At 41.5% G+C, this 21,014-nt stretch overlaps 1 protein-coding gene across 50 annotated transcripts in view; it reads left to right on the top strand.

Moving 5' to 3' along the window:
- The window catches only part of Herc4 (HECT and RLD domain containing E3 ubiquitin protein ligase 4), a 79,191-nt gene that overhangs the window by 56,964 nt on the left and 1,213 nt on the right, over positions 1 to 21,014 (top strand). For 23 of the 50 annotated variants that reach the window (XR_013046652.1, XR_013046644.1, XR_013046658.1 and 20 more), the window contains 10 exons: positions 2,675 to 2,794; positions 7,906 to 7,929; positions 9,817 to 9,915; positions 11,437 to 11,604; positions 12,223 to 12,366; positions 14,588 to 14,754; positions 14,968 to 15,034; positions 19,165 to 19,247; positions 19,916 to 20,099; positions 20,786 to 20,888. Coding sequence is in view for 29 of the 50 variants with exons in the window: in XM_076557113.1 (XP_076413228.1) it covers positions 2,675 to 2,794; positions 7,906 to 7,929; positions 9,817 to 9,915; positions 11,437 to 11,604; positions 12,223 to 12,366; positions 14,588 to 14,754; positions 14,968 to 15,034; positions 19,165 to 19,247; positions 19,916 to 20,099; positions 20,786 to 20,888 (1,159 nt within the window). In the remaining 21 variants the exon portion in view is untranslated. Of the gene's footprint in view, positions 1 to 2,674; positions 2,795 to 5,579; positions 5,700 to 7,905; positions 7,930 to 9,816; positions 9,916 to 11,436; positions 11,605 to 12,222; positions 12,367 to 14,587; positions 14,755 to 14,967; positions 15,035 to 19,164; positions 19,248 to 19,915; positions 20,100 to 20,785; positions 20,889 to 21,014 lie in introns of all 50 variants that reach the window. The other 27 variants (XR_013046663.1, XR_013046651.1, XR_013046654.1 and 24 more) reach the window with 2 other exon arrangements.

Below are 21,014 nucleotides of genomic sequence, written 5' to 3'. Positions count from 1 at the left end.
GTACCATGTACCTAGATATATGCATGCATGGTGCCCTTTGAGGCCAGAAGAGGGCATTTAGATCTCCTGGAGCTGGAGTTACAGATGGGTGTTAGACTCCATGTGGGTGCTGGGAGCAGAACCCAGCTCCCTCTGCAGGAACAGCAAATGACCTTAACCACTGAGCCATCTCTGTCACCCCATGCATAGATCACTTTTTATATTCCAGTTCCGAGATAAGAAGTCATTGTCTACAGAAAAGCAATATCATTATTTTCTTAAGGAAATTTATTATAATCCCACAGTGTCCAGGCATATTTAGGTTGCCTCAGTTACAGCAGTTTATTCTTTAAATCACTGTTTCTTTAAAACAGAATCCAGTTAGATTTTGTTGTTTACATGTTCGTCAAGGCTTGTTATTTTCCTTTGCAGTCTCTGATCATAGTCTTCCTCTTGATTTATCTGGGTCTCTTTGTTCTCTAATGTTTTGTAGTTTTCATGGGTCTTATACATCCTTTTAGAAATACTCCTAGGCAGCTAGAGAGCTGGCTTAATAGTTAAAAGCACTTGTTGATCTTGAAGAGAACCTGGTTCAATTTCCAGTACCCACATGGTGGCTCACAACCATTTGTAACTCAGTTCCGGGAAATCCAACACCCACTTCTGGATGTCCATAGGCAGCAGGCGTGCACATGGTCCAGACATACATGTAGGCAAAATACTCATACACATAAAGTAATAAAGTAAATCTTTAAAAATAGTCCTCCATATTTCATATTTTTAATTGTATACAGTTTAAATGTTTCATTTTCAAAACTTTCTTGGTAGAGAAATTAAGCTGAAAATTTTAACTGTTAAACTTTTACTCCATAACTTTGGCAACTTATTAGTTATGATAATTCTCTTATAGGAGACATTAGAAGTTTGTGTTTGTACTTCTCTGACTGACTTTTAGTTTAATTCTTTTATTAGGGAAAGAAAACATATTACCTATAGTCAGGAATTTGCCATTGTTACCATCAGGAGGATGACTTTGTAAGCTTCTTCTGTACCTACCACTAGAACTTCTCTGGTCTCCTAAAAAAACTGTGTGTCTGTGTCTTTGTGTGTGTGTCTTTGTGTGTGTGTCTTTGTGTGTGTGTGTGTGTCTTTGTGTGTGTGTCTGTGTCTTTGTGTGTGTGTCTTTGTGTGTGTGTCTGTGTCTTTGTGTGTGTGTCTTTGTGTGTGTGTCTTTGTGTGTGTGTGTGTGTCTTTGTGTGTGTGTCTGTGTCTTTGTGTGTGTGTCTTTGTGTGTGTGTGTGTCTTTGTGTGTGTGTCTGTGTCTTTGTGTGTGTCTTTGTGTGTGTGTCTTTGTGTGTGTGTGTGTGTCTTTGTGTGTGTGTGTGTGTCTTTGTGTGTGTGTCTTTGTGTGTGTGTCTGTGTCTTTGTGTGTGTGTCTTTGTGTGTGTGTCTGTGTCTTTGTGTGTGTGTCTTTGTGTGTGTGTCTTTGTGTGTGTGTGTGTGTCTTTGTGTGTGTGTCTTTGTGTGTGTGTCTTTGTGTGTGTGTCTGTGTTGCCCAGGTACTATGGAATGGTCAGAAGACAAATTCCAAGAATTGGTTCTCTGCTTCTACCACATGGGTTCCAGAAACCCAAATCAGGTTGTCTGGCATAGCAGCAGGCTCCTTTACTCCCAAAACGATCGTACAGGACCTAGTACAAGACCGCCCCCCCACACACACACACTTTTCACTTTAGAACCCCTACCCCTTTTCCTTCCTTAATTTCTCTTGTCTTTTTGAAGAACTGTGGTGAGTGTTGTGGAAGTTCCACGGTGGGGCTTTTTGTGATTGTGTCCTGAACATGGTTGGTGCTTGTCTGCCCTTTGTGTTGTCTGCAAACCAGAAGTTAGATCTAAGACTTGATTAGATTTGGGTTAGTTTGCCTGATAAAAAGGTACTCAGTTGTTGCATACATCAGCAGAAGACATGTCACTGTCCCACTATTGGTTATGGTATGCTCTTCACTAGGGACTAGCTTTTTTGTGTACTTGCTTATCTGTTCAGTGACTCTGCAGCCTTGGTTTGTTGGTTTCATCCTGTTGAGACACCACCTTACACAATCGGGCCCTGGAGAGATGCTCACTGCCTGAACACAGGCATTGCTCTTTTCAAGGACCCGAGTTCAGTTCCCAGCACACATGTCAGGTTGCTCTCCATTGCATTTTTACTGCAGATCCAGGGGATCTGACCACTCCTTCTGTCTGGTCTTCAAAGGTACCCCACATGTGTGATGTACAGTCATTTAAACAAACTGAAAGTAGAAGAATAATTAAAACCTTGTTTAATCAGATATTAAATAGCATAACATTTATCAGGCATTAGCCATTACAGTTCAGGTCCTGTTTGCCAATTTGAAGTCCATAGAGTTTCTGATTTCTACATTTTATAGTGTGTTGTGGTTGTAAAGGTATTTATTTCTAGACTTGGGGTACTGTATATAGGTAGATATCACATCCTATAAAGATTTTTTTGTTTCTCATAGCACTTGATAAGGATTTTGCATATATAGTAGGCACTCAGTAATTGTTTTTTTCCATAGAATATTAGCAAAGAAATCTCCAAAGCCTTTTTTCAGTTTAAGAGCTGTTTACTCTCTGCTTTAAGTACTTTCTAAATTTAATGTTAATTACACTTCTTTCTTTTTTTCTTTTCTAGGTAAATGAGAAATCAGGACAGCTTATACAGTATGACAAATTTTATATACATGAAGTACAAGAATTGATAGACATAAGGAATGACTATATCAACTGGGTCCAACAGCAAGCCTATGGAGTGGTACGTCTCTGCACTGGGAGATGGAACTTATGTGCCAAACAAGTATTTCCATAGCTTTTATTCCCAAGTGGCGCATTCTTTTGCAATAATGCATTGCATATATGCAGATATTCTCCCAACACCAAACCAGCAGTAAAGATTGTATTTTTCTAGAGAAAATGCAGGTGTGGCTTGGACTTTGCACTCTTCTTATTTTCTATAAGGTTACCTACTTCTTCGCTAATGTTCAGAATAATAGATATCGGGTCTTTTAGCAGTACTGTGAGATGTTTGCTTCAGGAGCAGGAGAGAGCCCTGGGACCACTGAGTCTGTGTTTTAATTTAATTCCGATTGTTGATATTGTCCACATATGGATGAACTTCTTGGCATGTGACTGAAGGTCTTTAGTAACCAGATACTTACTGTCCCATGAGAACCAAACAGGGGCACATTCCTGTCATCTCGGTCAGTATTCCACTGGCTGAGGCAGTGAGTTCTGGGCCAGCCTGATGGAAAAGGAAAACCATCTTAATAGGCTCTCTCTTCTTCCTGTCTTTCAATATTTGCATAAAATTTGGTAGTCATGTCATCCAAATGAATCTTAGTACAAAACCATGATGAATCAAACTAAATCTCATTAAGGAGCTATTTTGTTATTCATTATTTTCTGATAAGAATGAGGTCATAGAGCGCTATAATTTTTTAGGGTTTTTTTTGTTTGTTTCTCATTCTTTATGATCTATACTATAGTTCTTATCTCTCCATTTTTTAATGATTGTGATATTATTGTAGGAAGCTGGTGCTTTTTTTGTTTTTGTTTTTTTCCTTTGAGACAGCCCTGCTTGGCCTGGAACCTTCCATGTAGACCAAACTGGCCTTGAACTCAACAGAGATCACCTCCCTCTGCCTCCAGAGTTCTGGGATTAAAGGCCATGCCACTATATCTAGTTCTTCCTTTGTTTTTGGGTTTGTTTGGTTTGAACTTTTGTTGTTGTTGTTTTTCAAGACAGGGTTTCTCTGTGTAGTTTTGCACCTTTCCTGGAACTAGCTTTGTAGACCAGGCTGGCCTCAAATTAAAAAAGATCCGCCTGCCTCTGCCTCCGCCTCTAGAGTGCTGGGATTAAAGGTGTGTGCCACCACTGACCGGCTCTTCCTTTGTTTTAAAGAGAGTTCATCACACTTTTGCATTTACACAGAAATTTTAAAGACGTCTCTCTGAAATTTAAAAAAAAAAAAAAAAAGCCGGGCAGTGGTGGCGCACGCCTTTAATCCCAGCACTCGGGAGGCAGAGCCAGGCGGATCTCTGTGAGTTCGAGGCCAGCCTGGGCTACCAAGTGAGTTCCAGGAAAGGCGCAAAGCTACACAGAGAAACCCTGTCTCGAAAAACCAAAAAAAAAAAAAAAAAAAAAAAAAAATAAGATCCCAGTTTCATTGCTAGTTTTAATACTGAGTTGCATTCACCTGTATTAGTAAAGCTGGGCCGTGATGGCACACGCTTTTAATCCCAGCACTCGGGAGGCAGAGGCAGGCGGATCTCTTGTGAGTTCGAGGCCATCCTGGTCTACAAAGTGAGTTTCAGGACAGCTAGGAGAAACCCTGTCTCGAAAAACAAAAACAAAAAACAGTATCCTAAAAATATTCGTGCTATTTTGTGATGATGTGTATATTCGTGTGGAACTACAATTATGCATATGCAAAAATACATGTATTTATATATCACAAACATGAATGCCAGTTTGGTTTATAGGGTAAGAGAGTAGTTGTTTTTCTGAAGACAAATTCTTGCTCCAGGCCTGATTCAACCTTGGAAAAATGTTGTGCGTCAGCTTCTCAGTGTTGGGATTAGAGGCCTGTGTCATCATTGCAGCTTATGTAGTTACCCATCACGAGTTATGATAAGGGGCTGGAGAGATGGCTTAGCAAGTTAGAGTACTGGCTGCTCTTCCAGAGTACTTGAGTTCAGGTCCCAGCCACCTATAACTCCAGCTCCAGAGGATCTAATGTCCTTTTCTGTGCCCACACTCAGACACCCACACACAGTTTAAAAATAATAAAATGCAATTTAAAACATACTTTTATTATATGTATGGGTGTTTTGCTTTTTATGTATATCTGGGCTCCACTTGTGCACCTAGTACCTACTGTGGTCAGAAGATGGTGTTTGGGTCCTCAGGAACTGGAGTTGTGAGCTACCATGCGGATGTTTGGAATTGAACCTAGTTCTCTGGAAGAGCTCTTACCTGTTGCACCATCTTTCCCCTTCTTCCTCCTTTCCTTTTTTTTTAAAAAAGTTATGACCTGTACCAGTGAGGTGGCTCAGCTGGTAAGGGACTACTTGCCACCAAGTCTGGTGACCTGATTGGACTCCTGGGAACCCATGTGGTGGAAGAAACTGACTCCTACAAGTTATTCTCTGATCTTCACACATATGCTATGGCATGCATGCACCCCGACACACACACACACACACACACACACACACACACACACACACACACACACACACACACAAATGCATTAAAAGTAAAACTTAAAGTTATGATCTGTGTGTGGTGGGACATACTTATAATACCAGCACTCAGGAATTGGAGGCAGAAAATCATCAGAAGTTCCCTTAATAATTCTATTTCAAAAGAAAAGAAAGGTCCATGTTGGATTTGTCATGTTTGAAGTACATAGAGATTTGAGTTAAGTGACTTTTTGGGGGTGGGATTTGTGGGGTTATTTTTATCTTTGATGTTGTATATTTGTAAGTTATAAATTTTGTTCATACAGTATTGTACTGTGTGTCTAAATTTGTCCTAGGGAATTTATGGATAGTGATTGATCTAGCAACCTGGCATGCTCATTAGTATGATAGATGGGCAGGTGTAACATCAGGATAGACCAGCATTGGGAGGACACACTGATATTTAACTTCCCCAGGTAGGGAGTTCTTCTCAATTATCAAAGCATGTTAGAATCTAGCCACCTACAAAATTGGAGGAAAAACACATATGGCTGTCTTTATTTCTTATAATCATTTGCCAAGTTGGGAGGGGGTATGTCCCACTCCATTCTCTGGTTTTATCATTTGTTGTAAGTTTTCAGAGAACTCAAAGAACTACTACACAGCCAAGTGCAGATTATTACAGACTAAGAATACAAATTAAAACTGGTCAGGTTAAGACTTTAAAGAACGGTTTCAGTAGCTCCTGTTCTTTCCTCATGGAAAGTCATAAATAGTTACTGGCATTGCTATTTGATAGTGCTCAGAAGATTGCTAAGCAATGGGGCTGACTTGTGCCCAGTGTTTTTATTGGGTGTCCATCAGTTCTCACAATGTGGCTGTTTTAAATTGTGTGTATATGAGTATTTTTCCTGCATGTATGTACGTACTGTGTGTGTGTGTGTGCTAGTGTGCCTGTGGTGCCTATAGAGGTCAGATTTTGCCTTCACGTATGTATGTACACCGTGTGTGTGTGTGTGTGTGTGTGTGTGTGTGTGTGTGCGCGCGCGCTGCAGGGGTGCCTGTAGAGGTCAGATTAGGGGGCCACAGAGCCCCAGGATCTAAGTGACAGACCGTTATGAGGCTCCATGTGGGTGCTGGGAACTGAACCCCTGTCCTCTGTTAGAGTGTTAAGAGCAGTTAGGTGCCCTTAACTGCTGAGCCATCTCTCCAGCTCCATGTCTGAACGTCCTAAAGGCAGAACTATCAGATGGCCGAAGTCTGCATCATGAGTCATATTATTTACATTGTCAGCAGCTAATAGCAGATCGCCGTCATTCCAAAGACCCATAATAGCCCAGGGCAAATGCCTTCTGTTTGGATAAAGTTAATTCTTTACCGTAGTCACCAGGTGCAGATTTAGTAGCATATTTTTGAAGATTTTAGTACTTAGACGTGTAAACCCTGAGCATGTGTGCAAGCACTCAGTAAGAAAGCACGTAACTCAGTTGGTAGAATGCTTGTTTAATCTGTTGGAAGCCCGGGGTTTGGTACCCAATACCAAACAAAACAACATGGTAGTACATATCTACAATCCCAGGAGGCAGGAAGAGAAGAGTTCAAGGCCAGCATGAGATACATGAGACCCCTCCTAAAAAAAGTTTGTCCAGATGTGGGCTGTGGATGTGGCTCACTGTTCAAGCACTGACTTAGTGTGTGCGAAGCCCTGGGTATAATTCCTGGATTTGGAAGGAAAAGGGTAGACATTTCTTTATATCCTCTTAAGTAAACTTGCATTATTTTTCCTTCATAAATACTGTGTTTTTACAATTTAGTAACCTGCATCTTTGTGTTATGTTTTTTATTTTTATTTTAAGTTAATATTGTTTTCAAAAACACTAAGAGAGCTGGCAAGCTGGCTCAGAGTTGGGTAAAGCACTTGCTATGCAAACGTGAGGACCCACAGTGCTGGGAAGAGAACCGGCTGTACAGGCAATCTCTTAACCCCCATGGGCACACCTGCATTCTCTTACACATCGATAACAATAAACAAAAAAATGCAAGGACACAGACTGAGCATGGTGATACTTAACTCTAATACAGGAGCCGGAGGCATGCCGATCAATCTCTGAGTTTGAGGCTTTCCTGGCTTATATAGGAAGTTTCATTCCAGCCAGAGCTATACAGTGAAACCCTGTTTCAGAAAGAAATTTTAAGGGGAAAAAAGCCAACCACCATAAGATACCTTATATCTTTCTGGTTGTCTGTCCCATAACAATTTATGGCAGCTTATCTCTCATTTTGCTTCTGTGTAATATTTTAATGTAGTAAGCATTTTTACTTCATTGAGATCAGACAAATCTGAGAAACATTTCTTCCCTTTTCCAGATAAAGAAACAGCCATAAAGAAGTATCAGGCTAAGAATTAGTTTGCTAGTGTATGTAAATTCTGCAAGCATGGAAACTTAGTTGCTGAAATCAGATCTCACTATGTTCAGACTTACTAGTTTCATGGTACAGAGTACCCAAACATCTTAAATATGTAGATACGGAGGTGGGAAGGTCTTGTGGAATGGTGAACTCTTGTTGATTCCTTTCCTCCCTCCTTAGATCACTGTTGGGCTGTAACGGTAGATAAATCACTTGTTGACTAGAACTAGCACACTAACATTGCTCTTTCCTCATTCTGCATTGCTGTCCTAGGATGTCAGCCATGGATTAACCGAGGTAAGTTGGGTGCAATCAAGTCTCTTTCTCATGAAGCATGTTCTGTTTTTTCCTTTGTAAAGAGTCAAATGGGTCTTTTGGTGATTTTTGTATTTTAATGTGCATGTAAAACTAAGCCGGGCGGTGGTGGCACTCGCCTTTAATCCAAGCAGAGGCAGAGGCAGGCAGATCTCTGAGTTTGAGGTCAGCCTGGTCTGCAGAGCGAGTTCTAGGGCTATTGCACCCAGAAACCCTGTCTCAAAAAAGCAAGGGAAAAAAAGGTCTATAGAAGTTATTCTGTCTATTATTATTTCACAAACGTTTTTTAAATTAAAAGCTGTTGCTGGGCTTGCTTCTTTAATCCCAGCACTTGAGATGCAGAGGCAGGCAGATTGTCTGAGTTTGAGGCCCGCCTGTTCTACATGTGAGCTCAGTGAGACTCTATCTTAGGAAAAAACAACAGCAACAACAAAAAAGTCATGTTTAACATCACACCTATGTGATACCTCCTAACAAGATTTACTCTCCTTGTCTCCCAAGACAAAATGTGGCATGTTCTCCAGAACACAAGTTAAGTATTAGAGAAGTAAAATGACCTATTTTTTAAAATTGTTTTTATCCTGTGTGTTACGTTACTATGTAAATTAAGGTACTAGTTCTAGTACTTGGACCTGAGTAATGCATGGCCCTAAGCTTTCTTTTAAGAACGGAGGGTATTGTGTTGCTTCTTTTATGTTATGTGTTATGTTTTGCTTTAGGCATTGTTTGGTGTGGTTTTCCCGAACTTAGGAAGTGTTAGTTAGCTTAAATTATAAACTATATATAGTTATATAAACTTCTTCACACGAGTGTCACATAACTATGAAAAGATAGGGCTGGTATCAGGGATGGCTCAGTGCACAAGGCTCCATGCACAGTCCCAGCATAAGAGTGTGTATTGGGGAAGGGGAGGTGAAAACAGCTTTAAAACATGATTAGGATTTGAAATATTACAAGCACATAGACTTCCCTGTAGGAGCTAAACCAGCAGTTTTCAACCTGTAGGTCGCGATCCCTTTGGGGGTCGAATGACCATCTCATGGGGGTCGCCTAAGACCATCAGAATTATCAGGTATTTACATTACAATTCCAAGGTTATCAAAATTACAGTTACGAAGTAGCAACGAAAATACTTTTATGGTTGGGGGTCACCACAACATGAGAAACTGTATTAAATGGTCACAGCATGAGGAACATTGAGAACCACTGAGCCTAACAGAGATCCATAGTGATGTATGGAAATGAAGACTCAGGAACATGGAGATGGGTCCAGTGGGTGAAGATACCTGCATTGGACCCACGTAGTGGAAGGAGAGAACCAACTATTGCAGGTTGTCCTCTGACCGCCATACACACATCATGGCATGCATGCACAAACGAGCACAAAATAAAAATTTTAAAATGTGATTTTTGTAAAAGTTTCAGCAATTGGTTTAGCAAATAAAGGCACCTACTACCAAACATGACAGCCTGGGGTCAGTCCATAGGGACCCACCTGATGCAAAGAACTCATATCTGACCTTCACAAGCATGCCATGAATGACATCAGTATGCCTTCATACATACCCACACAAAATAATGTTTTAGGCCGAGCCTGGTGGCACACACCTTTAATCCCAGCACTTGGGAGGAAGAGACAGATGGATCTGTGAGTTCAAGGCCAACCTAGTCTACAGAGTGAATTCCCAGACAGCCAGGGCTATACTGAGAAACCCTACCTCAGAGAGCGAGAGAGTATAATACCCTTTTTAATAATTTCTAACCATACCAGTGAATGAACAAAGTGTATGATGATCATCTTTACCAAAATTGACAGCGCCCACATACCATAACCAGCTTGAACTAATAAGTTAATTTCTTTCTTTCCAGTTGGCAGATATCCCTGTGACAATTTGTACATATCCATTTGTATTTGATGCCCAAGCAAAAACTACTCTGTTACAAACAGATGCAGTCTTACAGATGCAGGTAAATACTATACATTGCTAATTTGATTTGGGGATGCTTCCAGAAATTGTCTCTGGCTATTCGTTCGTTCGTTCGTTCGTTCGTTCGTTCGTTCGTTCGTTCGTTCGTTCGTTCGTTCGTTCGTTCATTCGAGTATTAGAAGCACGCGTAGTAATAGATGGGGACAGGATTGTAGACTGTCCTTTGCCTAGTGCCTTGTGTAACTGTGAAGACTGCTATAACACACAGGAATGTGAAAGCTGCTTATTTTACAAAAGGAACTCTGTTAAGGTTCTGCTCCAGGTTCCTACCTCAAGCTTCTGTCCTAGCTTCCCTTCTTGAAGGACTGTAAGCTGTAGGATAAAATAAACCTTCCCCCACCTCCTAATTAGGAACTGTAATAAAAATAGAGTAATGTAGCCTTTATTCACGTTACTTGAGAAAAGATGGAGGGAATGAAAGTCGAGATAATATCAGACTTGGAAGCACTTCATCACTTTAATGGGAAGAGAGTTTGAAATTGCTTGTGGCCTGGCATGGTGACACACACACACTTAACCCCAGCTCTGTGAATTCAGAGGCCAATCTGGTCTGTGTAGCCAGGTCAGAACAGCCAGGACTACATAGACAGACTGTCTCAAAAAAGGAAGGAAGGAAAGAAAAATTTGCTTGAGGTTGGTCATAGTTTTGTCGTTTTGTTTTTTATTTCTTTTTTGGTGTTTGGGGGCCAGGGGGAGGAAGGGTAGACAGGATCCCACTGCACAGCCCTGACTGGCTTCAGTCGCTGAGCTCTGCCTTCAGAATGCCTCCTTTCCTTTCTGTTTCCCTTTTACAGTGAGCTTTTTTATTCATAATGAAGATTTTAAAAACGAGTTCATGAAAGAGGCTGGGCAGAGTGGCACGTGCCTTTAATCTAGCACTTGGGAGGCAGAAGCAGGTCAATGTCTGTGAGTTCCAGGCCACATAAAGCTACACAGCTTTGAGACCCTGCCTCAAAAAAAATGTGTGTGTGTGGATTGAGGCTATCACAATGAAGCTTTATGCTAACTAAAATAAAATAGCTGAGCATGGTTGTACTTACATGTGATCCCGGCCCTAATCTGGCATTTGGAAAGTGGAGCAAAGCAGGAGTTCATGGCCATCCTCCCTCTTATTGCTATGAAGAAACGCCAGGACTAAGGCAACTTACTAAGGAAAGCATTTAATTGGGGGCTTGCTTACAGTTTTAGAGTTAGTCGTCATGACGGAGGCAGACAGGCATGGCATTGAAGCAGTAGCTGAGAGTTTTATATTCTAATCTGTAGGTAGGACGCCCACCCCCTAGTGACACACCTCCTCCAACAAGGCCACCCTTCTAATCCTTTCTGAATAGCCTGCCACTGGGAACTAAATATTCATATACATGAATGAGCCTATGGGGACGATACACGCTCAAACCTCCATAGTCAACTACCTAGCAAATTTAAGGCCAGCTTAGGTTAAATGAAACTATCTCAAAGTAAAACAAAGATGATTTTATTGTTGTTGTTTTTTGTTTTCTAGATGGCTATTGACCAGGCCCACAGACAGAATGTCTCCTCTCTTTTCCTTCCGGTGATTGAGTCTGTGAATCCCTGCTTAATTCTAGTGGTTCGCAGAGAGAATATTGTAGGAGATGCAATGGAAGTCCTCAGGAAAACCAAGAACATAGATTACAAAAAGCCACTCAAAGTAAGTGAGCACCGCTTCACATGCATTGGGGCTTCTATTTAAAATCTGTTTCAGGTCTTTTTAGGCTTTTTGTGTGTATTGGAAAGTGTTTGTGGGTTTGGTTTTTTTTAAATTATATAATTGATTATATAATAATCAAGAGTTACTTGGTTCTATATGTTTTGCCTCCATGTATGTGCATCGTGTGTGGCCTGACACCTGCAGAGGTCAGAATAGGGTTAGATAGGTCCTGTGAAACTGTATTAACAGATAGTTGTGAGCCAAGTAGGAGCTGGGAAAGCAACCTGAATTTTCTGCAAGAGCAGCAACTGCTGAGCCAGCTCTCGAGCCCCAGGAAAGTTAACAATTAAATCACATGTTTAATGTTTGAAAGTATAAAGTGCTAAGATTTATTTATTTATTTATTTTCTTTTTTTTCCTCCCCCTGGAGCTGAGGACCAAACCCAGGGCCTTGTGCTTACTAGGCAAGCGCTTTACCACTGAGCTAAATCCCCAATCCTTTTCTTTCTTTTTTTTTTTTTTTGCTAAGATTTATTAGCAATAAAGAGCATGTTCCGGGTCTCTGAAATGCACGTTGATTTCTGACCGTCATTCAATGCTCACACCGCCCTGCTCTAGGTTGTATTTGTTGGGGAAGATGCTGTTGATGCAGGAGGTGTGCGCAAAGAGTTCTTCTTGCTCATCATGAGGGAGTTATTGGATCCTAAATACGGCATGTTTCGGTATTACGAAGATTCCAGGCTCATTTGGTTTTCGGATAAGGTAAAATGCCCATCTACCACAATTATTTCTTTGTATCTTTGTTTCTATACCCTATGTATCAAATTCACCCAGGAAGACTAGATTCCTAACATATTTTGGTCAGAAGTTTGCTTTATTACAAGTTGAAGTTATGAACTTTTAGACTTACTGTCAAAACAGAACCCTGATTTTTATATATTTAAAACTAAGAAAATAAATTGAGGAACAATCAGCTCAAAAAGGCTGATGAGCAGTTGTGGCTTATGCCTTTAATCCTGGCACTTGAGAGGTAGAGGCAGGTGGATCTCTATGAGTTCCAGGACAGCCAGGGCTACACAGAGAAACCCTGTCTCCAAAAAAGCAAAAAAAGCCAAATTTTCCTTCTCTGTATTTCAGTTTGGATAATTGAATAGTAATCACTATATTAGCTTCTCTTCTAGGGCGAACTCATTTAGCGTTAGGGATTATTGATGTCTCTTACAATTTAGATTAAGGGCCAGTATTGTAGTGTGTGAAGCAGATCTTCACACCTCACATTTTCATATAGGAAGCCACCTGTTGGCTATGACTGCTTTTGACACATTTGTGTCAAAGGCAGAGTTGATTAGTTACAACTACCCTGTGTCCAACAAAGACTTAAGGTCTTTACCAGATCTCTCTCTCTCTCTCTCTCTCTCTCTGTGTGTGTGTGTGTGTGTGCGCGCGCGCGCGCGCAGGAGGCTGGCTGTCTTGTGTGAGGGTAGCAGTTAATGATGTTCAGTGCCGAGGATAATTCCTGAGGGGTAACAAAATAATGCCACTATAATTACACTATCTTGGATGCTTTTATAGAGAACTACCCTCTGCATTATGTGATAAGTGTCTAGTTTACCAGGAAAGGGGTCAGTCTGTTCAGTACCTGTTCTTGACTAGACCCACTGTTCTCTAGCACCCTCCAGTGGTTACAGTGTAGTGTTTGATCTTGTGTTTCTCAGTTCGCCGCAGTTATCTTTACTGAGGCCATCCCACATTGTCTCATCTTGTCTACTGACAGCTTTGAGGTGTTGCCTAGAGCCTTGTCACACACCCTGAGCACTCTGCTAGTTCCACTAAATGTTCTAGGCTTTAAAAACATAGCCAAACGGTGGCACCAATGTTACATAAGTGAAAATACAGTTTTAAGTTGTTGAGTCATTTATTTCATTTTTAGGGTATAACCATGTTAGATACACAACCAATGGTGTATGAATAAATCTTTATTTTTAAAAAAAGCTTGGCAAAAACAGGTATAGTGACTCACACCTGCAATCCCCGTGCTCGAGAGGTGAGTTTGAGGGCAGCTTGACTACATCTAGACTTGTAGTTCTAGGCCAGACCCTGTCTCAAAAAATGACAACTAACCAAAAGCAAGGCTTGGTGGTGTGAGACCCCAGCACTAGGTAGGAAGGCAGAGGCAGGAGGGTCTCTAGCTCACGGGACAGACAAGCTAGGCCAGCTGTTGACCCCCAGCCTTTCCTCAGAGCAGGTGGACAGCTTTCTTGAGGGTGACACATCGGGTTGTCATCAGCCACCACACATGGGCATGCACACACAGACACATGTACACATTTTGCTTTTATTATCTGTCAATCGTCCTCTTGTTTCGTCCTGTGCTCGGGATCAGACTTAGGGCCATACCCACAGTAGGCAAGCCTAGCAGTCCACGGTTTATGTTTAATGACATGGAAGTGCTTAACGTTTCTGGAAAAAAAGTCAGCTATGAAGCCATGTGCCTGTCTGTAGTCTTGACTGTCCTGGATCTCACTTCGTAGACTAGGCTGGCCTTGAATTTAGAGAGCCACCTGCCTCTGCCTCCCAAATGCTAGAATTAACCACCACTGCTGGCTAATAAGCAAGTTTTTTGTTTTTTTTTTTTAATTATGTATACAGTGTTCTGTCTGCACATACGCCTGCAGGCCAGAAGAGGGCACCAGATCTCATTACAGATGGTGTGAGCCACCATGTGGTTGCTGGGAATTGAACTCAGGACCTCTGGAAGAATAGCCAATCAATTCTCTTAACCACTGAGCCATCTCTGCAGCTCCCTAAGCAAGTTTCTAAAAACCGTATCAAATGGAAATGTACCCAGTGATGGCCATGAGCTGTTTTTGTTCATTTTGTGTCGTCAGAATTTTCCTACTATGGAGATTGTGTGTTTGTACTAAAAATCAAGATTTTTAACTTGGAAGAGATGTCTTTTATTATTTCTTCTTTGTATTTTTAGACATTTGAAGACAGTGATTTGTTCCATTTAATTGGTGTTATCTGTGGATTAGCAATTTATAACTTTACCATTGTGGACCTCCATTTTCCTTTGGCTTTATATAAGAAACTGCTGAAACGGAAGCCATCCCTGGATGATCTGAAAGAGTTGATGCCCGATGTTGGGAGGTTAGTGGTTCAGAAAGCTTAGGGTGGTTGGGGCTAAGAGGAGAGGAATGTCCAGAGAAAGCTTTTTTTCTAGAAATAATCATGTTTTGTTGTTCTGTTAACATTTTTAAGTAAACAAACATTGTTTCAATAATGGAAAGTCTGACATATTGATAAGCAGAATTGTCAAAAATCACCTGTTTACTTGAAGCACTTTTTTTTTTTTTTTTGCAGAAGCATGCAGCAGTTGCTGGACTATCCAGAAGATGACATAGAGGAAACCTTTTGTCTGAATTTCACAGTAAGATGAACAGAAAGCGGGTGGCCTTTTCTAACAGCTGTGCTTTAGGATTTCTCTTTTCCAGTGTGTGTGTATAAGGGTGTTTGGTCTGCTTGTATACCTGCACATCATGTATGCCTGCTGCCCATGGCAGTCAGAAGAGGGTGCCCTGAGATTGGAGTTACAGAGGTTCTGAGCTGCTGTGTGGATTCTGGGAATTGAATCCATGTCCTCTGGAAGATCAGCCAGTGTTCTTAACCACTAAGCCATCTCTCTGGCCCCATAAATGGAATTCTTAACCCTGCAGCTAACATTTATTGAACATTTGCTGTATGCCAGCCACAATGCATGCACAATTTATTTTATTCTCAACAATCCTGTGAGATTGTTTTAATCCTTAATATACAGATAAACTGAATTACTTGCATGTCAGTCATTATTCACCAGCTATGTGATTTCAGTAATTATATACTTTGCTAATTATAATAATAAGGGATCTTAAATTCAGGAGACTTATTCATTTCTGAGCCTGTAGATATAGGAATGATTAGAGATGGAAAGATTAACAAAAGAGTATTACTAGTGAACTTAAACTACTTAGTAGATTGATTCCTCCATTATGTCTGTTTGCTTTTCATTGAGTCCATCCTTGACACTCTCTCTTTTTGTCGGCTCTGTCCTTTGACCATGGATCCAAGAATTGAACTTAGGCTCTCAGGTTTGCATAGCAAGCAGCTTTTCCTAATGAGCCGTCTGCCAGACATCTTAGGTCCTTACAGGATTGAGATGTGAATGGTGTATTTGTAAGGAAATTTGATACATGTTTAAGCTGAAGTAAAATTACTGTGTATTTTTTTCTCACAAGAGAAACCTTCCTGGGGCTGGAGCACTTCCTGTTCTTGCAGCAGTTTCCAGCCCTCCGTTTGGGAAACTCCCAGTTGGCGTTGACTTAGCTGAGTGGGCCCATGCCCCTGTCCTCCACAGGCACCCACACTCACAGGCACACACACACACAGACGTGCACACCTAACTTGGTGGCTTCTGTTTGAAGGGAGGTCAGATTTCTTTACAGGATGACTCTTGGTAGGTTCACCGTACTCCATAGTGGATGATCCCATACACGGGAGTACTTTATCTTTGGGTGCTGTATGACAACTTTTCCTGGCAAGGTGTACCGATACCCCAAAGTCTAACTTGGTGAGCTGGTGAGTTTTGTTAGGGTTACTTACAGGAATATGGGTAGCGAGTTACAGGCGCAGCGGTGACAGCAGTATCACCAAGGCCACCCCAGCATGACTGACAGCTCACAGAGCTGGGGACCTGGAGCACACTGCACAGCCTGCAGGCAGCTCAGCAGTTGGAGAGCGTCCCTTCCAAGTGATTGGTCTAAACCTCTTCCAGACAGCTCCCATGGTCTCTACTTCTTTGAGGCAGCTGGTCTGCTTTCAAGTCTTCTTTCTCTGCAGCTCAGATTCCTTCTGTCTCAGAGGTTCTCCTAGCTTTCCTTGCTTACTTTGGCAGAAGGATCCTAGTGAATCTGATTAGTCTCAGGGACTTCCTGAAGCTAATTTAAGTTGTTTACCTTCTTTATTATTTGTTGTTGTTGTTTTTGAGACAGTGTTTGTCTGTAGCTCTGGCAGTTCTAGATCAGGCTGGCCTCAGAGATCCACTTGCCTCTACCCAGTGCTGGGGTTAAAGGTTGTACATAACACCACCGCCCAGCTGTTTACCTTCTTGCTCAAGGAGCTTCCCCTGAGGGATGAAATATTTTGATCTCAGAGGAAACTGTTACACAACAGTGGGCAGAATTAGATTATAGGTTCCTTTAAAAAATAAAAAACTCACAAAAATCAGGGGCAGTATGTGAGGTAAGAGTGAATCTGGGAGGAAGTTCAAGAAAAAGTAAACTAACCATTAAAAAATAGTAAAGATAATAATAAATAATAGCCAGGTCTCGTGGTATATACTTTAACCCCCAGAGGCAGATGAATCTCTTTGAGTTCAGAGCCAGTCTGGTCTACATATTGAGTTCCAAGATAGCCAGAACTATACAGTGAGATCTGTTTTGGGGTGGGGTGGGGGGACGAATGTTGAGGAGGAGGAGGAAGAGTGGGGAAGGAACCTTAGAATGCTTTCCAATTTCTGTAGATTCACTTGTGTCAATTTAAGATTCCTTGACTTTTTTAATGATTCATTTATTGTATGTGCATTGGTGTTTTGCCTGTGTGTATGTCTATATGAGGGTGTTAGATCCCCTAGAACTGGAATTACAGACAGTTGGGAGCTGCCATGTGAATGCTGGGAATTGAAGTGCTCCTAACCACTGAGCCATCATCTCTCCAGCCTGATTCCTTGACTCTTTGTTAGTATTATAGTTGACTAAAATATTGAGGTTTGTGAAGTTTAAGTCCTAATTTATTTATCAATACATACATTCGTATATATATTCAGGAATATTGATTTATCAAACATTTCTTCCAGCTCCTTTTATTGCTTGTACAATGAAAGCTATGAGAACATAAAAGACATCATTTCTCTTTTTAAAAAAGTGTGTGTGTGCCGGGCGGTGGTGGCGCACGCCTTTAATCCCAGCACTCGGGAGGCAGAGCCAGGCGGATCTCTGCGAGTTCGAGGCCAGCCTGGGCTACCAAGTGAGTTCCAGGAAAGGCGCAAAGCTACGCAGAGAAACCCTGTCTCGAAAAACCAAAAAAAAAAAAAAAAAAAAAAAAAGTGTGTGTATGTATGTATGTGTGTGTGTGTACAGATGCATGCACAGGCAGATGCATACATTGAGCATGTAGAGCTCCAAGGACAGCTTAGGGAGTCAGCCCTCCTTCAGTGTATGGGTCTTAGGGTGAACTCAGGTTCCAGATTTGGCCGCAGGTGCTGAGCCATCTCAACACCTCCTGAAGTTTATTGTTTCTGATTTGTATGTGTATGAGGTGTGCTGTATGTGTGTGTGTACAATGATTGGCTTGCCCATGTGGGACAAGTGGAGGCTGGAGGGTGACATTGGGCTCTCGTCCTCGTTTTCTTTTTAGTTTTTTTTTTTTTTTTTTTTTTTTTTGGTTTTTTCGAGACAGGGTTTCTCTGTGTAGCTTTGCGCCTTTCCTGGAGCTCACTTGGTAGCCCAGGCTGGCCTCGAACTCACAAAGATCCGCCTGCCTCTGCCTCCCAAGTGCTGGGATTAAAGGCGTGCGCCACCACGCCCGGCTCTTTTTAGTTTTTAATAAGACTGTAGCTTGAGGTCGCTGCCTCTGCTGGCCTGGCTGGCCTGATCTGCCCAGTGGTGCTAAGGATCCAGCTCAGTTCCTCAGTTTTGCAAAGCAAGCACTTTATCCACTGAGTCATTGCTGTAGCTGCTATGATTTGGCTTCGCACAGTTACTCCACTGTTTATATCATTGCATCATGCAATATTCTTTCATATACTCTGCCCTTTTGTTAGAGCCACCTGCCATACACTTTCAGAACTTTATTATCTGCTTTCTTACTTGTCCTTTTGTTGGGTTGATGTATTGTGTATGGAATAGTATAATTGTGTTGAGATGACTTCTGTGTGGTGTGGTAAAATTGTGTTCTTATCCTTTTGACAAAGTATTTATCCCTTACAAGATAGGGAACTGAAAGCAAGAATGTATTCCCATAGCTCTCTGTGGATACAAAAGATGGACTATTAGGAGAAAGAAAAGGTTTTGAAACAATGTATCACCTTATAAACCTAATGAATATGTGACTGAAAAGTCCCTGCCAAATAAACAGGACAGGGAAGATGGGAGAGTTGTCACGTGGAAGGCTGTGCTGCTGGTGTGAATGCAGAGATGGGGTTCGCTCAGTCTCCCGAGGAAAACGTACTTCCTGCGATTCTGTTGCATTCTGAAGTGGTCGGTTTGCCTGTTGGGTTGGGGGAAGTGCTCAGGTTGCCTGTGCTCAGCTGGCCGAGTACTTGGGGACACGTCAGGGTAGCAGTCGAGTATCAGCCTACTAGAAAAGGCGGGGCCTAGTGGAGGCGCTAACGCCTAGTTTTAAGTAGGCTCTTTTTAGCATAGATTTGCTAGTTTGCACATGTAAGGAGAGAAAAGAAGGTTACATTTAAAAGTATTACAGGTTTGGGGTCTGACATCGACCTTTTAATTGTCTGTTAATTAATAGATCACAGTTGAAAACTTCGGTGCAACTGAAGTGAAAGAGCTGGTTCCGAATGGTGCAGACACAGCCGTGAACAGACAGAACCGGTGAGTGGATGGCACGGCCTCAGTGGCAGGTAAGGGTTGGTGGGCATTGCCTAGTGTGCCTCGAAACCTGTCGCCGCTTAAAGAAGACAGTACGGTAGGTTGTGTGTGGTGGGGATGCCTTTATTCCCAGCACCTCAGCCTCGCGTCCAGCCAGGACTCCATGAGACCATGTCCCAAAACAGTCGGAAAACAAACAGAATTGAGTGTTTATTGGGAAAGTGATATATATGCCTTTGCTACTGAAATCCCCTTTAAGCTGTAAAGGAATAAAAAGATGATGAATGAAGGAACAAAGACAAATGACAGAGGCAATGGTGGCAGCTAATGAGCCACAGGGTGGGAAATCACCTTCAGGAGTACTTAACAGTTCTCAGTGATTTGATACAGTTTGAAATTATTGAGAGCCAGTTTTCCCCTCTCACTACAAATAGCCTAGGAATAATCAGGTTCTTTCTACATAGCCATGACTGTCCTGGGTTTGGTGTGGTTTTGGTTTGGTTTAGTTTAGTTTTCTCCCTAATGATAGTGTCCCTTTGAACTCTAACTTTTCTGATTTTAGTTGAAAAATAGCAAGAAGTGGAGGAGCAAAAATTTAATTGGACAGTATTAGGTATTCTCCATAAATGTGTGTGTAATCTGTGTATCTTGTGCCTTGGTTTCATTTCTAGGCAAGAGTTCGTCGATGCCTATGTGGATTACATATTCAATAAATCAGTGGCGTCTTTATTTGATGCATTCCATGCAGGCTTTCATAAGGTCTGTGGAGGAAAAGTCCTTCTGCTTTTTCAGCCTAATGAATTACAAGCTATGGTTATTGGGAATACAAACTACGACTGGAAAGAACTGGAGAAGGTAAGGAAAACCAGGCTTTACTTGTCAGAGTAAAACATGGCTTGTTGTTGGAAATCTGGCCTGTGCGCTGTTGTCCTTTGTGTAGCTCGTTGCTGTGGCTCTGAAGACACCCCTGCCCCTCCTACCCACAGTGCATTGAGTGTTGGATGGCACTGGTGGGGTGCTCAGCAAAGTGTTAGAGGAGCCCCCAACCAGTGTTGAGGAAGACTTTGGGTCCCTGTTTCCCTAGCAAATCTAGTGTTAAATTGGTGTGATAAGGTCGGCCCATTCCTGTAGGGAAGGGGCTACAAAAAAGACTTGTAGGAGACTGTAACGGGCCGTCTCAGAAACTGTCACACAACATTGCCACTGTTGCTCTTAGCCTTTTCATTTAAAAAAGAAAAAAAAAAAATAGTACAAACTGATTGATTTCTCTTCCTGGAAATAGTAAAAGAAACTTGTCTAAAATTCCATGTTGGTATTTTAATAATCCTTTCACACTGTTTGAATCTTTATTGATAGTGTTGCACAAACATTTCTGGTGATTTTAGATCTGTTCTCCCCTTGTCCTGGGAACTAGTAGCTTCAGATTATAAATACAGGATCGCAGTAGTTCCTACTCTTCGACCATGATAGGGTTTATGGGAGCCACTTTACTAGTTTAATGTATATTTCTTGTTGCTAAAAAAAGGTTGTGTTCTTTTTAGAATACAGAATACAAAGGGGAGTATTGGGCAGAACATCCCACGATAAAAATTTTTTGGGAAGTGTTTCATGAATTACCACTGGAAAAGAAGAAACAATTTCTATGTAAGTATTTCCAACCAGCTGCATATTCTGAGACAGGAATCTAATCGTTACAAATTGCAAAATATTAGCCCAGTTTTTAAAATTAGTTTTTGCTATTTTTTTAAAGATTGTTGTATCTGTGTGTTA

This window comes from Peromyscus maniculatus, chromosome 21, assembly GCF_049852395.1.
Source record: "Peromyscus maniculatus bairdii isolate BWxNUB_F1_BW_parent chromosome 21, HU_Pman_BW_mat_3.1, whole genome shotgun sequence".
NCBI classification, from domain to species: domain Eukaryota; kingdom Metazoa; phylum Chordata; class Mammalia; order Rodentia; family Cricetidae; genus Peromyscus; species Peromyscus maniculatus.
The sequence above is the reverse complement of the archived record's forward strand: the minus strand, read 5'-3'. Positions and strand labels throughout refer to the sequence as shown.